At 38.9% G+C, this 16,852-nt stretch overlaps 1 protein-coding gene across 4 annotated transcripts in view; it reads left to right on the plus strand.

The window, feature by feature from the left end:
- Positions 1-16,852, plus strand: part of ATP8A2 (ATPase phospholipid transporting 8A2) — a 759,627-nt gene that overhangs the window by 549,130 nt on the left and 193,645 nt on the right. For all 4 annotated transcript variants that reach the window (XM_066258319.1, XM_066258318.1, XM_066258317.1 and 1 more), the window contains exons 28-29: positions 1,654-1,728; positions 15,776-15,898. In XM_066258319.1, the coding sequence (XP_066114416.1) occupies positions 1,654-1,728; positions 15,776-15,898 (198 nt within the window). The remainder of the gene's footprint in view (positions 1-1,653; positions 1,729-15,775; positions 15,899-16,852) is intronic.

The following is a 16,852-nucleotide window of genomic DNA, read 5'->3' on the forward strand; positions in this document are numbered from 1 at the left end:
AAAATCATGAGGGGAAAAGGTCAGTCACAGTAGTAATTTTTAAATATTAAAACATAAAAATAAAGCTGATTTGAATATTTGTGTAAAAAAATATATAAAACATTCTCATGTATTACAATCCATTCATTTCCTTCTGCTCATGTTCATGGTTGCGGGTGGCTGGAGCCAATCACAGTTGTCCTCCGGGACAGACTGTTCTGAGAGCAGAGCACAGCACAAACTTTTGATCCTTAGCTCTCTTTCAGTATCTTTTCACTGAGAATAGCCAGGCCTCTTTAGGACCTCTTGGAAAATAGTTGAAACTAAAAGAGGACAGGGGTGTGAAAGGATTTTTGAAGGGCAACTGGCTTATTTTAGGTTTAAGGGGAATCCCTAGTAGTTTTCAGAACTAGGAAATGAAATGATGAAATCTATGCTTCAGAAAAATTCATCTGGAGATTGAATTGAGGTGGTTCTTTGATCCCACTAGAACTCAGTGAGTCCTTATTTGTACCAAATGTCATACTATGTCCAGTTAGTCGCAAGGATAGGGAACAATTCCTATCTCAAGAAACATAGTCCAGTGGAGTCAAGAAACTGATTCTGAAAAATATGATTTGGTAGAATTTCAGTAGCAGAGTTGATCTCAACTCAGATCGCTGTGGGAAGCTGTTTTGTGTTGCCAACATTTCACCATGGTCACAGATTCAGTCTGTTACAGTGTTCTGCCACTGAAATTCAGGATCTGTGATTAGCATGAAATACTCTAAAGTCTACCCCAAATCCCTGGAATCCTGTTGTAGCATATCAATTTTAGCTGAATTTTAAATAGCAACACTTTGCATTTTATACTTTTGCCTTCACTCCCTTCGGAGTCAGGTTCCTGTCCCTCAACCTGACGGCTCGTCCCTTGGGTCCTGCTCCACTCTTACTACCTCTATGTCTTCTCTGAACTATGCCCAGGTGACCATCCCTTCTCTAAAACAGTTGTATTCACTTGTCATGCATGTTCCTGGCATTTTGCTCTACAGTAGTTTTTATGTCTGTCTTGCCTAATCAATTAGAATTATATACTACTTGAAGAAATGAACAATCATTCACATTTTATTTATTTATGCAACCCATGTTACTCCAAAAGATGATTTAAGCATTTTTCTTTCATACATTATACTTCCACCTTTGCTGCAGTGGTGGTCACTCGATTATAGTGGGTCAACATTTTATGAGCTAAGAGCACATATGACCGGCAGAGGAGTTCTCATTGTTGTTTTTATTTCATTTTTAGCTATTTAAAGCCCTACAAAGATAAATTATATTTATCAAATTAACTTTATAGAGAAAAAGAACATGAAGTTGAGACTCTTCCAGTCACTGAAAAGTGTTGACACTAAACATACTAGTTACAAATTAAAAATAAATTGCTTTTCTATTAATGTGTGCATATTACCACTTAAAAATCAGTGTATGCACTAAATATAAATTTTTCTTAAAAGACTGGTAGTTGTTATATTGGGAATTTGTATTTTATGAAAGAACAACTGCTATGGTCCTGTGGCTTTTTATCCCTGAACAGCTGTGTCCAGCTGGTGGTCCACATTCCTGCTACTTCTTCAGCGAATGGAAATATTTAGGTCAATATTGATATAAAACTTCATGAACTTTCTTTTCTTTCAGCTTTGGTTCGCCTTTGTAAATGGATTTTCTGGACAGATTTTATTTGAACGTTGGTGCATCGGTCTGTACAATGTGGTAAGCATTCTCCATCTCTGTCTGATAGCACACAGAACTTCAGTGACATTCCTTCACTGTTTATGTCTGGGAAGTGTATCTAAGTCCATCATCTGTATACATAGCAGGCAGCACAAATACATCTTTAGGGCCTTTGTTGCTGCAACACATCCTGCAGAAGCCCAAACTCTCCACACATGGTTTCAATCATAGCAGATCATTCTTGAATAACTCCATGAAATTATTAACCCATATATCTTAATAATAGGCCCTTGTTACCTCCTTACTAAATGCCTATGCAACATTTTCATGTTTTTAGCTTGAGTAAAAATTTCTGAACTCATTCTACTTCATAATTTTATTTCTGAATTCTTAAACATAGATATACAAACATACAGTATGTGATCTACTGTTCTTTTTGTCCTTCTTTAAAGATTATTTGTCTTTGTAGAAGAATGTTTCTTTCATAGTTAGTGCTAAAATAATGAATTCTGACTTCCAGCTCCCATGGTAAATAGTAATCATTTTATTTGATATTTTTAATGATTTTTAAGTTTTTTTTATTATTACTTGACTGTAATGAATACAAAAGCTGGAAATAAATATACACTATAAGCTAAAATAACTAAGTAGCTATTGGCTTTGTGTATTACTGTTATGGAGGAGTGAGGGGCTTGTACTAAATGCTTCAGACACCCCAACACAACAGGCTTTGTGAATTGCACTTGCCTGCTTGTTTTGGACCCTAACTCTGATATTCTCTGCTCTGTGGGGGGTTTATACTCAGAAGCAATCATCATAGATGGATGTCGATAGAAGTTACCAGACATACAATAAGATCTCAGTTGTGCTGTTATAAATATTTACAGCTGGAACATACATTTGTGGCTGGATATTCAAGCCCTCTATGTACTCAACCCTTTTTTCATTCATTCATTCATTTCTTTAGTTTTTATTATCTGTTTGTTTGTTTTTGAGTAGCCACTGTACTAGTTCTAGGTATAAAATACTGTATACAGCAGGTTGCCCCAGTCCTGCATAGCTTACAGGTTAAGAGAGCTAGATATGCGGACTAAGGTAGCACTGAGATAGAGTTTGGCTTTTGAGGGTAAAACATCATTCCTTGGTTAGTAACTATGCTACTCACTACAGAGTGCACAAACATATTTGCTGTTAATACTTACACCCGAAAAAACAAAGGTACAAAGGTGACAGGTGGTGAGAGCAGGGATGAATTGCTGTCATTTATCACCTGTGCTAGAACTACTCCAGCACCTACCACATGGACAGGGGCTCAAGGACCTCCCCTTGGACAGCTTGTCAACTTCATAGGACTAAAAACTGTTTTGAGCAGATTAAAATTATGTGACTTGTTTGGGAGAAATATTCTGACTGCTCCATAATGATTTAGTCCTGGAAAAAGCCAACCCTATGCCCACATATGTATTTAGAAATAGGAGGCTGAGACCTAGGAGGCTTTGATTTAGAGCTAAAACCAGAACTAGAATTAATGTCACCTGATTACATAACAAATGGATTTTAGCCCTATTTGAATGCTCAGGGAATGAGAGCTGGATTATTTTCTTGGTCCTACACAACCCTGGGCAATTCAAATTAATTCAATAAGCTTAAATTGGGTACCTACTATTCAGAAGATGCTGATAGGCTGTAGGATGGCTTTGGTCAAAATGTCATCCTAAAACCACTTGCATAGAAATAACAATTTGTTTAAAGATGCAGATTCCTGATCATTACCCCAAGTTAAAAGAGTTTTTCAGAGATACTGCATTTTAAATGAATTTTTTTAGCAGTGGTTATGCACAGTGACCTTTGATCATTAGGGCTAGAAATATTTTTTATCTACTTTGGTTCCCAAGACTATAGAGAAGAGAATATTGCAGCAGAGAACTGAATTTCAAAACAAAATGGCCCTGAGGTACTATGGAGACCACAGTCCAATTGCTGAAGTGGTGGCCAAGCGGGGAGGGACCTGGGATGCCAAAGACTGTGATATGGGGTCACTGACCTCCAGACTCAGTCATACTGGGAGGACCAAACCTTTTGAGAACATGGAAGTTTGCCCACAGGCACATGGCATACACATCCCTGCAAATACATTTATATTTATATTTCTGAAGCAGTTGAATGTAAGTTAAGACATCATGCCCCTTACTGCTTAATACTTTACTGCATAGTTGCTAAGATCATTTTCTTACATAACCACAGTATAATTACCAAAATGTGAAAAGTTAACATGGATATGATACTCTTATCTAATCCACATTGGTCCATATTTTAATTTTACTATTTTGTTCTGATATTGAACTATTGGGCAGTTTTTTTTTTTATCCATTCCAGAATCACTGCAGAAAAGCCCAGTTCAAGAGACAGTTTATGAAATCTGTGGCATTTTCTCATGACTCTTCTACACTCGGTTCTTCTTTCCATTTTCTTCAAGTGGTATTTCTCCTGCTTTTTCTTCTTCTGTACTTTTCTTTGATTCCTGAAGCTGGCTAAAGTAGCACATCACTGTTTCTCAGTGTAACTCTCATAGTGGATGAAAAAGCATGAAAACTGATGTAACACTTACAGCTCTCCAAATAATGAATGAGTGCTGTCTCATTAGGTTCTCATTACTAGTCTATTATTATCACAAAATTCCACAGCATTTTATTTTATGAGTAGAATGAGAGTAAAGAGGCCACCAGTGACAAAAGCTACAATTATCAGAGGGATTTCAGTTTAATTTTATCTATTTTTTAGTGAAGAAGTAGCTTTGTTTTTAAAGTGTTTCAGAACATTTATATTATTTAATTTTATCAAGCCAACATAACTTTAAAAATCTGTTATTCAGCCTCACTTAAAAACTGATTACAAAATTCTAAATAAAATATCAGCAAATAGAGTTCAAGAGTGTATCAAAAGAATAAAATATTTGACCACATAAAATGTAAATGAATTTTATAGGCAGTTCAAAATTTTTAAAAAGTCTTCTAAATATCACTGAATCAACAAAATACAGAAGAAAAATGTGATTCCATCAGTAGATGTTGCAAAAGTATGTGAGGCAATTCAGCTGCCATTCCCAAAATAAGAACTCTAAGTAAAATAGGAAAGAAAGAAACCAATAACATAATACAGATTCTTTATAAAACACCAGTAGCATATTGCCATAAATTGTAAATTCTAAAGCTATTTCAATTTAAATAATAAATTAGTCAGGGATACCTGCCATCACTCTATAATTCAGCATGGTTTTGGAGTTTTCAGCAACTTCCAAGAAATTTAAATAACTATTGAAAATACTAAGGAAAAAAAAAACTATTTCTGTGCTTATAGACACATAAAACACCAACATGTGAGATCCTGTCATTATGATGCATTGCAGAGGAGAGGAAACCAAGATGGCGGAGTGATGAAGAAGAAGCCAGTTTGTGCAGACTTTGTGCAGAGAGAAAGAGATGGGGAACAGAGGTCAATAAGGCTGGTGAGAGAGAGGAGACAGAGAAAAAGATGGGGAATAATAAGAAATGTCAACTCGGAAGACAAGATGGCGATGGAGTAGGTGGACGTACCAACTTCCACCTCCCAGAACGAAAGTGGATTACAAACTAATTTTAAGAACCATCATCTGGAAAAACCAACTTTAGACTAAACTAAGAGACTCTTTAACCAAGGAACACTGAAGAAGCCACACTGAGACTGGTAGGAAAAGCGGAAACACAGAGAGGGCTGCCCAGCTCCTCAGAGCAAACAGCAGCCCGGAGAGACTCACGTGGTAGGAAGTGAGTTTAGCCAAGAGGGGAGGGTCCTGAGTCCCAGGAACAAAGCCCTAGCCTGCAGCCCCAGAGCCTAGAAGCAGCGTATGGACAGTATTTATCTGGAAACAAGACAGGATACTGTTTGTGAGAAAAAGACTGATTTCTCAGACCCAGGATTCGTCTTAAAGGGACCACGCAGAAAACCTCTCATCCGGGGCTTCGGGGCACGGAGAGAGAGGAGAGGACTGGAGTAGCAGGAAGAGAGTATAATCTAGGAGACACAGGGAAAACACTTTGAGGAACAGCCACCCTAACCTCTGGGACGAGTCACTCCCCAAATCTGAAGTGAATATTTCCCCTGGAAACATCAATACCAGCAAAGGGAAGCAGGACACCAGCCAAACAAGCTCTCCCGTGGCACTCAGAGCAGAGTCACTTAGAAGGAGGGAGCTTTCGGGACTACAGTAGGGAGTCTTAGGGTCTGAGCTACAGAGCCCCCACCCACATGGCTGAGGGCTTGCCCGAGGGAGAGTGGCGGCAGGATGCAGAAGCACAGTTCTGTCAGCAAGGGCTGAAGCTGGCTGGCCACCACTGAGGCCCAGGTGTGAGCTCAGTCTTGCCCAGCTGGGGAGGAGGGATGTACAAAAGTGGTCAAGCTCGGCCCTGGCCGGTTGGCTCAGCAGTAGAGCGTTGGCCTGGTGTGCGGGGGACCCGGGTTTGATTCCTGGCCAGGGCACATAGGAGAAGCACCCATTTGCTTCTCCACCCCCCCTCCTTCCTCTCTGTCTCTCTCTTCCCCTCCCACAGCCAAGGCTCCATTGGAGCAAAGATGGCCCGGGCTCTGGGGATGGCTCCTTGGCCTCTGCCCCAGGTGCTAGAGTGGCTCTGGTCGCGGCAGAGCAACACCCTGGAGGGGCAGAGCATCGCCCCCTGGTGGGCAGAGCGTCGCCCCTGGTGGGCGTGCCAAGTGGATCCCGGTCGGGCACATGCAGGAGTCTGTCTGACTGTCTCTCCCCGTTTCCAGCTTCAGAAAGATTAAAAAAAAAAATGGTCAAGCTCAGCTGTGGACTGCCTGCAATTCAGCCTGCAGGGGAAGGGCAGGAGCCTTGGAAGGGGCAGAGACCCACTGTTGAGCAAGGGCACAGGAGCACAGCCTTGCCCCGCCCACGGAACCAATGCTTGTGGCCAGACTTGGGAGCTGGCTCCTCCTGTGGAGGTGGAGCCAAAAATCCAGAACAGGCGGAGTCCCGCTACTGAGCGTGGGCATGCAGTCCTGCCCGGCCTGTGGAGGCAAGGCTTGCAGCAATCCCACGAGCTGGCTCATCCTGCAGGGGTGGGGCGAAAGCCTGTAATCAGGCGGAGACCTGCAGCTGAGTAAAGGTGCTCACCTGTGCCCTCAGGGCCGAGCATAACGCCACCTGCAGGGGCGGGGTGAAGGCCAAGGCCACTGAGGCTTGTACACCCGAGCACGTGATCACAGTCACTCCCGTGAAAGAGAGGCAGAAACCACAGCAAGAGCCCCAGTGGGCAGGGACCAGCAACATCCATACCTCAATGCCCTAGGCAGCAACAGCAGAGGGGGTGGCAGGCCTGCAGACATACCACACCTAGGGAACACAGAAGCCATATCCTGTGGACTCCAGTGGCCAAAACTTTCCCTTACACAGACAAAATGAGAAGGCAGAGAAATGCAACACAAATGAATCAAGAGAAATACCCAAAAAAGGACCTCAATAAGTCACATATAACCAAATTATCAGATGCAGAGTTTAAAATAATGATTGTTAGGATGCTCAAAGATATTAGAACAACAATAGATGGTCATTACGAACACCTAAATGAAGAGATAGCAAATATAAAAAGGACATTGAAATAATAATAAAAAAAGAATCAGTCAGAAATGACAAATACAATATCAGAAATGAAGAACACATGGAAGGAATTAAAAGCAGGATGGATGAAGCTGAGAATCAAATCAGCGAGTAAGAGGACAAGATAAATGAAGGCACAGAAGCAGAGCAGAAAAAAGAAAAGAGACTCAAAAAGTCTGAAGAAACTCTAAGAGACCTCTGTGACAACATGAAGAGAAATAACATCTGCATTATAGGGGTTCCTGAAGAAGAAGAGAAGAACAAGAGATAGAGACTTTGTTCAAACATATCATAGCTGAAAACTTCCCTAAATTAAGGCAGGAAAATGTCTCACAAGTTCAAGAAGCACAGAGAACTCCATTAAAGAGAAACCCAAAGAAATCTACACCAAGACACATCATAATTAAAATACCAAAGCTAAGTAATAAAGATAAAATATTACAAGCTGCTAGAGAAAAAAAGACTATCACCCACAAAGGAGCCCCCATAAAGATGACTTTCAACTTCTCACAGAAACACTTGAGGCCAGAAAGGAATGGCAAGAAATATTCAAAGTAGTGCAGAACAAGAGCCTACAACCAAGACTACTTTATCTAGCCAGGCTATCGTTGAAAATTGAAGAAGAAATAAAAAGCTTTCTAGACAAAAAAAAACTCAAGGAACTCATTACAACCAAACCAATGCTGGAAGAAATACTAAGGGGCCTGTTGTAAACAGAATCAAAGGAGAAAAAGAATATAGCAAAAGAGGAATACAGTTTTAAAGAATAAAACGGCAATAAACAATTACATATCAATAATAACCTTAAATGTAAATGGATTAAATGATCCAATCAAAAGACATAGGGGAGCTGCGTAGATAAGAAAACAGGACCCATACATATGCTGTCTACCAGAGACACACCTTAAAAGAAAAGATGCACACAGACTGAAGATAAAAGAACGGAAAAAAATATTTCATGCACATGGAAATGAAAAAAAAGCTAGGATAGCAATACTTATATCAGCAAAATAAACTTTAAAACAAAGGCTATAGTAAAAGAAGGTCACTAGATAATGATAAAAGGAGCAATCCAACAGGAAGATATAACAGTTATAAATATTTATGTACCTAATATTGGAGCACCTAAATATATAAACAGCTTTGATGGATTTAAAGGGCAAGATCAACAGCAATACTATAATAGTGGGGGATTTCAATACCCCACTAACATCCCTAGATAGATCCTCAAGAAAGAAAATTAACAAAGAAACAGCAGACTTAAAGGACACACTAGATCAACTCGATTTAATAGATATCTTCAGAACCTTTCACACTAAAGCAGGAGAATATACATTCTTTTCAAGTGCTCATGGTACATTCTCTAGTATAGACCACATGTTAGGGCACAAAAGTGCTCTCAACAAATTTAAGAAGATTGAAATCATCTTGAGCACTTTCTCTGATCACAATGGCATGAAACTAGAAATCACCCACAACAGAAAAACTGAATAATACTCAAACACTTGGAAACTAAATAGCATGTTATTAAATAATGAATGGGTTAACAATGAGATCAAAGAAGAAATAAAAAATTCCTAGAAATGAATGCTAACGAGCATATATCAACTCAAAATTTATGGGACACAGCAAAAGCAGTCCTGAGAAAGAAGTTCATAGCATTTCAGGCATACCTAAAGAAGCTAGAAAAAGCTTAAATAAAGAACTTGACCCTGCATCTAAAAGTACTAGAAAAAGAACAGCAAGTAAAGCCAAGAGGTAGTAGAAGGAAGGGAATAATAAAGATCATAGCAGAAATAAATGGCATAGAGGCTAAAGAAACAATATAAAGGATCAGTGAAACCAGGAGCTGGTTCTTTGAAAAGGTAAATAAGATCGATGAACATTTAACCAGACTGACCAAGAAAAAAAGAGAGAGGACTCAAATAAATAAAATTAGAAATGAGAGTGGAGAAATAACAACTGATGCAACAGAAATACAAAATATTGTAAGAAAATACTATGAAGAACTGTACACCAAAAAACTAGACAACCTGGATGAAATGGACAAATTCCTTGAAACATATAATCTTCCAAAAATCAATCTGGAAGAATCAGAAAACCTAAACAGACCAATTACACCAAATGAGATCGAAACAGTTATCAAAACATTCCCAACAAACAAAAGTCCTGGGCCTAATGGCTTCACAAGTGAATTCTACCAAATATTCAAAGAAGAACTAACTCCTATCCTTCTCAAGCTATTTCAAAAAATTCAAGAGGAGACTTACAGGCTCTTTTTATGAGGCGAGCATAATTCTAATCCCAAAACCAGGCAAAGACAATACAAAGAAAGAAAATTATAGGCCAATATCCCTGATGAATTTAGATGCTAAAATTTTCAACAATATATTAGCAAACCGGATCCAACAATATATGAAAAAAATCATATCACCATGATCAAGTGGGATTTATTCTTGGGAGGCAAGGCTGGTATAATATTCACAAATGAATTAATGTGATTCATCACATAAACAAAACGAAGGGGAAAAACCAAATGATAATTTCAATAGATGCAGAAAAAGCATTTGATAAAATCCAGAACTCATTCATGATCAAAACTCTCAGCAAAGTGGGAATACAGGGAACATACCTCAACATAATAAAGGCCATCTATTACAAACCCACAGCCAACATCATACTCAATGGGCAAAAATTAAAAGCAATCCCCTTAAGATCAGAAACAAGGAAGGGGTACCCCTTTCACCACTCTTATTCAACATAGATCTGGAAGTCCTATCCACAGCAATGAGACAAGAAGAAGAAATAAAAGGCATTCAAATTGGAAAAGAAGAAGTAAAACTATCATTATTTGTAGATGATATGATATTGTATATAGAAAACCCTGAAGTCTCAGTCAAATAACTACTGGACCTGATAAATGAATTCAGCAAGGTGGCAGGATATCAAATTAATACTCAGAAATCAGAGGCATTTTTATACACTAACAATGAACTGTCAGAAAGAGAAATTAAGGAAGCAATCCCCTTCACCATTGCAACCAAAAAAATAAAGTACCTAGGAATAAATTTAACCAGGGAGATTAGACTTGTACTTGGAAAATCATAAAACATTGATAAAAGAAATCAGGGAAGATACAAACAAGTGGAAGCATATACCATGCCCATGGTTAGGAAGAATAAACATCATTAAAATGTCTATATTACCCAGAGCAATTTATAAATTCAATGCAGTACCAATTAAAATAACAATGACTTAAAGATATAGAACACATATTCCAAAAATTTATATGGAACCAAAAGAGAACACGAATAGCTTCAGCAATCTTGAAAAAGAAGAATAAAGTGGGAGATAACACACTTCCGGATATCAAGTTATACTACAAGGCCATTGTACTCAAAACAACGTGGTACTGGCATAAGAACAGGCATATAGATCAATGGAACAGAACAGAGAACCCAGAAATAAACCCACACTTTTATGGACAACTGATATTTGACAAAGGAGGTAAAAGCATACTTTGGAGTAAAGGCAGCCTCTTCAACAAATGGTGTTGGGAAAATTGGACAGCTACCAGCAAAAAAATGAAACTAGACCACCAACTTACACCATTCACAAAAATAAACTCAAAATGGATAAAAGACTTAAATGTAAGCCGTAAAACCATAAGCATCTAGAAGAAAACATAGGCAGTACGTTCTCTGACATCTCTCTCACAGCAATATATATGCCAATTTATCTCCTTGGGCAAGTGAAATAAAAGACAGGATAAACAAATGGCACTATATCAAACTAAAAAGCTTTTGCAGAGCTAAAAACAACAAGAACAGAATAAAAAGAGAAACTACACAATGGGAGAATATATTTGACAATACGTCTGATAAGGGGTTAATAACCAAAATTTATAAAGAACTTGTAAAACTCAAAACCAGGAAGACAAACAATCCAATCAAAAAATGGGCGAAAGAAATGAACAGACACTTCTCCAAAGAGGACATACAGATGGCCAACAGGCATAAGAAAAAATGCTCAACACCACTAATCATTAAAGAAATGCAAATTAAAACCACAATGAGATATCACCTCACACCAGTTAGAATGGTGCTCATCAACAAAACAACACAGAATAAGTGCTGGTGAGGATGTGGAGAAAAGGGAACCCTCCTGCACTGCTGATGGGAATGCAGACTGGTACAGCCTCTGTGGAAAACAGTTTGGAGATTACTCAAAAAATTAAAAATCAAACTGCTTTTTGACTCAGCTATACCACTTTTAGGAATATACCCCAAGAACACCATAGCACTGTTTGAAAAGAAGAAATGCTCCCCCATGTTTATGGCAGCATTGTTCACAATAGCGAAGATCTGGAAACAGCCCAAGTGTCTGTCAGTGGACGAGTGGATTAAGAAGCTTTGGTACAGCCTGACCTGTGATGGCGCAGTGGATAAAGCATCAACCTAGAAATGCTGAGGTCTCCGGTTTGAAACCCTCAGTTTGTGCTTGCCTGGTCAAGGCACATAATGGGAGTTGATGCTTCCGGCTCCTACCCCCTTCTCTCTCTCTGTCTCTCTCTCTCTCTCTCTCTCTCTCTCTCTCTCTGTGTGTCTCTCTCTTTTCTCTCTAAAAATGAATTAAAAAAAAGCTTTCATACATATATACTATGGAATACTACTCAGCCATAAGAATGATGACATCGAATCATTTAAAACAACATGGATGGATCTTGATAACATTATACTGAGCGAAATAAATAAATCAGAAAAAACTAAGAACTATATGATTCCATACAGAAGTGTGACAAAAATGAGACTCAGAGATTTGGGCAAGAGTGTGGGGGTTACGGAGTGGGGAGAGGAGAGTGAGGGTGTTGGGGGAGGGGAGGGGCACAAAGAAAACCAGTTAGAAGGTGACAGAAGACAATTGGACTTTGTGTGATGGGAATGCTGCATAATCAAATGTCAAAATAACCTTGAGATGTTTTCTCTGAACATATGTACTCTGATTTATCAATGTCACCTTACTAAAATTCATTAAAAAAAAACACCAACATGTAAATATGTTCATATATGATTGTATGCCTAGAAGACCCAAAAGAAACCAGTAAAGAAATACTGAAATTATCAGAGAATTTGATAAGGTGACCAGATCTATGACAAATATATAAAAATTAGTAGCATTTTTTTCCTTTTTTAGCAATCAGTAGTTTTTTGGGGGGTGGGTTTTGCTCTAGTATAATGAGCATTTAGAAATGCAAAGGAAGTAATAATTATTTTAAATTAGTAATTAAAATTGCATTGGAATAATATTTATAGTATCTATATTAAGAAACAGTTTTTTGAAGTATATAAAACAAAATTTTGAAAAAATGGAAATATATACTATACTATTTTTTTATGGGAAGACTTAGTATTGTAGAAGAATCAACTCCTCTAAAGTTAATATATAAATTTTTATGTGATTCCAAATAGAATCCCAGTAGGTGACTGTTTGGGGGGGAAGGGTAGGAATTGCATAAAATGATATTAAAGTGTAAATGGAGTTAACAACTACCTGAGAACAAATATGCAAAGCATGTCCAAAAAGGACAATCTTAAGGGGACTTATCTTTGCTAAACATTAGACTGTACAATAAAACCACTATAAACAAGTCTACGTAATATTAACATATAACTAGACAAATAAGCCAGAGAATCTAGAATAAGATCCCATTTCTACATCTTAGGACTATAATATGTGAGAATTTAATAAATGTCAAAATTGATATTTCATTTTAATGGGAAAGTTTTGATTAATTTAGTTGTAGTCTCACAACTGGTTATTTGGGGGGAAAAAATTGGACCCCAATCTTAAATCACATAGTAAATTTCAAGTATATTAAGGCTTAAATGTAAAACATAAAACTGTAAGAATCTTGAAGAAACTCCTGAAATCTTCCATAGCCACAATTGGACACCCAGAAGCTGTTCTCGACCATATAAATTTTAAAACTTTTAAATTGCAAAAGAAACCATATAGAAAGCCAAGGAGTGCATTTGGATAAAATTGTATAACATAAAGACAAACTTGAAATCTATTATACCCAAAAAACTCTTAGAAAAGGTGATAAAACATGAATAGAAAAATGTACAAAGGATTTGACTAGACATTTTACAGAATTCTAAATCCAAATGTTCAGCAAATATATGGAAGCATGCTCATAATTATTGGTAGTTGAGGAAATGTAAAATTTTAAAAGAAAGTTAATATCTTTAATTTTTTCAGACTAGAAGATATGAAGTATAGCATCATACCCATTGCTGATAGGACAGCAGGGAAAAGATTACTGTTGTCTTTTAAGAAGGAAAAATAAATGATTGGAACCCTTTAGAGAGCAACCAAGGAGAACCTTGTAAAATTAAAAATACTCCTATCTTTTTACCAAGCTACCCTACTTCTGGGAATCCAGTCTATAGAAATACAAGACAAAGTATAAATGGTATAATATATTATAGATGTTTATTACATAAATATTTGTGAGAACAAAGACCTAGAAATGAAATGAATGCATGGTTGGAAAATTATGGTACATCCATGCTACAAATTATTATGTGAGCAGGAAAATGCTGCATTAGTGTCAGACCCAAGGGACTCAGAGGGCTTCCTGTGATGTACAGTATAGTGAGAAAAATGTTATAAAAAATGTGTAGAATGTCTTATTTCTGTAAAACAAAGAATAACCCCTCAACATTATATATGTGTGAGAGGTATGCTGTAAGCAAGGTGAACAGTGTCAGGGGCCTCCTAGGTTGGCAGCCTAGCGGTGCAGGGTAGGGGAGAATTTGAAGTGGGTAGAAGGAGAAAGTCAAGTGAAAAGAGAAAAGAAAAAATAAGGTGGTGATATTAACAGTATATATGTATCACCATACACATTTAAGCAGAACAGTAAGGGTGAGTTTATGTACTAAGAATATGTAGAGCTTCTGAGATGTTTGTTCCCCCTGCTTTCTTCTAGTCATTAAATGGATAACTTCTGTTATTGTGAAGGAAATTAGGGCACCCACTCTTGATCTTTTTCTCCTGGAAACCTGTAGAGCATTGAAATCCCAGGGCTGCTTTTCTTTCTGCTCCTGGGTGAGGGAGAGAGCATGCAAGTTGTGGCCTTCCTCCACCACATTGCCAGTGGCTTTCCCCTGACAGTCTGGGGAAAAGCTTATTTCTCTGGCTCCCATGACTGGTGTGCATTCAGAGCTCTCTTAGAGACAAGCGTCCAGCTCCTCCTGTGGGCTTGAGAGCATACTGGGTTTGTAGGTATGACTTTGCTCAATACTGATGCTAAGCAGTGAGTTACCCAGCCAGTCTCTGGGACCCAAGTGCCCAGAACCACAGAGGAGAATGACCCACAGGGCCACAGCACCTCCCAGACTGAAATGACATATTTATTCCAAACCTCTTCTTTAATATCTGGCTTTCCTTTCTGAAACACAAGTATGAGCTAGTCACTTCCTACCAGAGCACTACTGGTAAAAGTTGTCTTAGAAATCACTTCCTGCCCAAGGACTTAGTGTCACAGGGGTTGTTCTGTTACATCCCTAGCCTTGTCTTGTATTGAGTCCTCAGCTAGCCACCATTCTGAATGGCACATTAAATGTTCTTCCCAGTGTGCCAACGAAGCTTTGTGAGAGGTGTCGTTTTATGTAAATGCTCCTCTCTCACCCACATCCATTATTATCCTGCCAGATCCTACAGGTACACTGTCTTACAGTGCAGATACTCTTTGGTCCAAGAATTCTCTCTTGACTCTCTCTTCCCTCCCACACTCTTTCACATGAGTAATTGTGTAGAGCATTGTGTTTTATATGTTTATTTGCTTGTTGCCTGCTGCCCGTCTCCGCCTCTGTAGTAGATGGAGTTCTAGAGGTCAGGGACCTGCTTCTTTTCCTTCATTTTCCTTCTGTTTTTATATCTCTGTATTCTTGGAGCTTACCATAGTATCTGGCCTATAATTCATTCCCAATAGATGTCTGTCAAATGGATAAATGAAGTACATTGTGCTTCCGGAACATGAGCATAAAGTCAGGATGGACACTGTAACCGTGTGCCTCCACCAGCCCCCACAGAGAACACAGCAGCACCTCACAGAGCTAAGGAGGGTGTGGTTCTAGCTCACTGCTCATTTGACAAAGGAAGATAGTTGTTAATTCAACAAGGATTCTTGACTAATCAAATGTTTGCAATATTGTTTTTGATGTTCTGTGTATTCATTTTATGCTGATTAAGTAACCATTTGAAAATGGTCTTTGGCTTTTTTCCTTTGTTTGGAGGGTGTCTGAGGTGTCGTGAATCACTGACACCAGGTTTGGACTTGACCAAGGGCTACGTCTCCAATCCATTGAGCTGAAACAGTAAGCTGTGTGAATCAGAAAGGCCTCCTTTAATGGCTCATTGTTCTCCACGCAGATTTTCACCGCACTACCACCCTTCACTCTGGGGATATTTGAGAGGCCCTGCACTCAGGAGAGCATGCTAAGGTTTCCACATCTCTACAGAATTACCCAGAATGCTGAGGACTTCAACACAAAGGTAAACAGAATGTTCTGATGGAATTATCACTTGAGAAGGGGAGTAAGCACTGTGTTCTGTCTCCTCACTCTGGTTCCCTGCCTGTGAGAGAGCTGAAGTTTTAGAGAGATGATGCAGTCACACCAGGGGGGGGGGGGGGCTCCCAGTGTCGCAAGCTCAGTGGCATTGATGCCAGATCAGAAGGGAAGTTGCTATGTTGTACATGGTGCTTCTCTAAGTTCTTCTTGGTCAACTCCTTCCTTCTTCACATGTGCCTCTGACATTGATGTGTCCAGGAACACCCTTGACTCCCTTTAGGATCAGCCATCAGACATGCCCCTTACCCTTTCATAAAGTCCTGCACTGAGGCAGGCTGGGTCTTGCCTAACAGCCCTTTTGCCACCATTGCTTGTTTGTTTTTCATTTTAAAAAAATGTTACTTTAGCTAGTGAATAAAACTGGCCAGATGTGAACACAGAAAGTCAGTCATAGGAATTTTTTTCCAGTCTGGAGAATCAGAAAAAAAAAACGTTTCTAGACAGAAAAGGTGCAGGCTGTCTTAATGAGAGGCTAGCAGAACCAGGGTGTGTGTTGCAGAGCATCTGCAGTCATGATGGCAAAGAGATCTCAGCCCACACGCCAGCCATAGCCAAGCGTGGCAGAGCAGCAGCTGCCTGGCCAGAAGAGAGGAATGTGCCTGGCTTGACTGAAGAGGCAAGAGATGAACACGCCACATCGCCCTGTTTCTGTCTGGTATTTGTGCAGGAGGCGATTAGAAAGTTCACACAGGTCCATTGCCCAGATCAGTGACAATTCTGAGTGCTGGTTGTATTCATGATTTACTTATTTAGACACTGGGGTCTTAATGAGGAAGACATACAAAGTCTTCAGTAAAAGAACAATGTCCAAAGACTTCGTTTCAAGCCAGGTATTATTGAAAGCATTCCTTCAGAGCTGCCTTTTTTGGGGCATGTT

Source organism: Saccopteryx bilineata, chromosome 2, assembly GCF_036850765.1.
Source record: "Saccopteryx bilineata isolate mSacBil1 chromosome 2, mSacBil1_pri_phased_curated, whole genome shotgun sequence".
In the NCBI taxonomy this organism is placed as follows: domain Eukaryota; kingdom Metazoa; phylum Chordata; class Mammalia; order Chiroptera; family Emballonuridae; genus Saccopteryx; species Saccopteryx bilineata.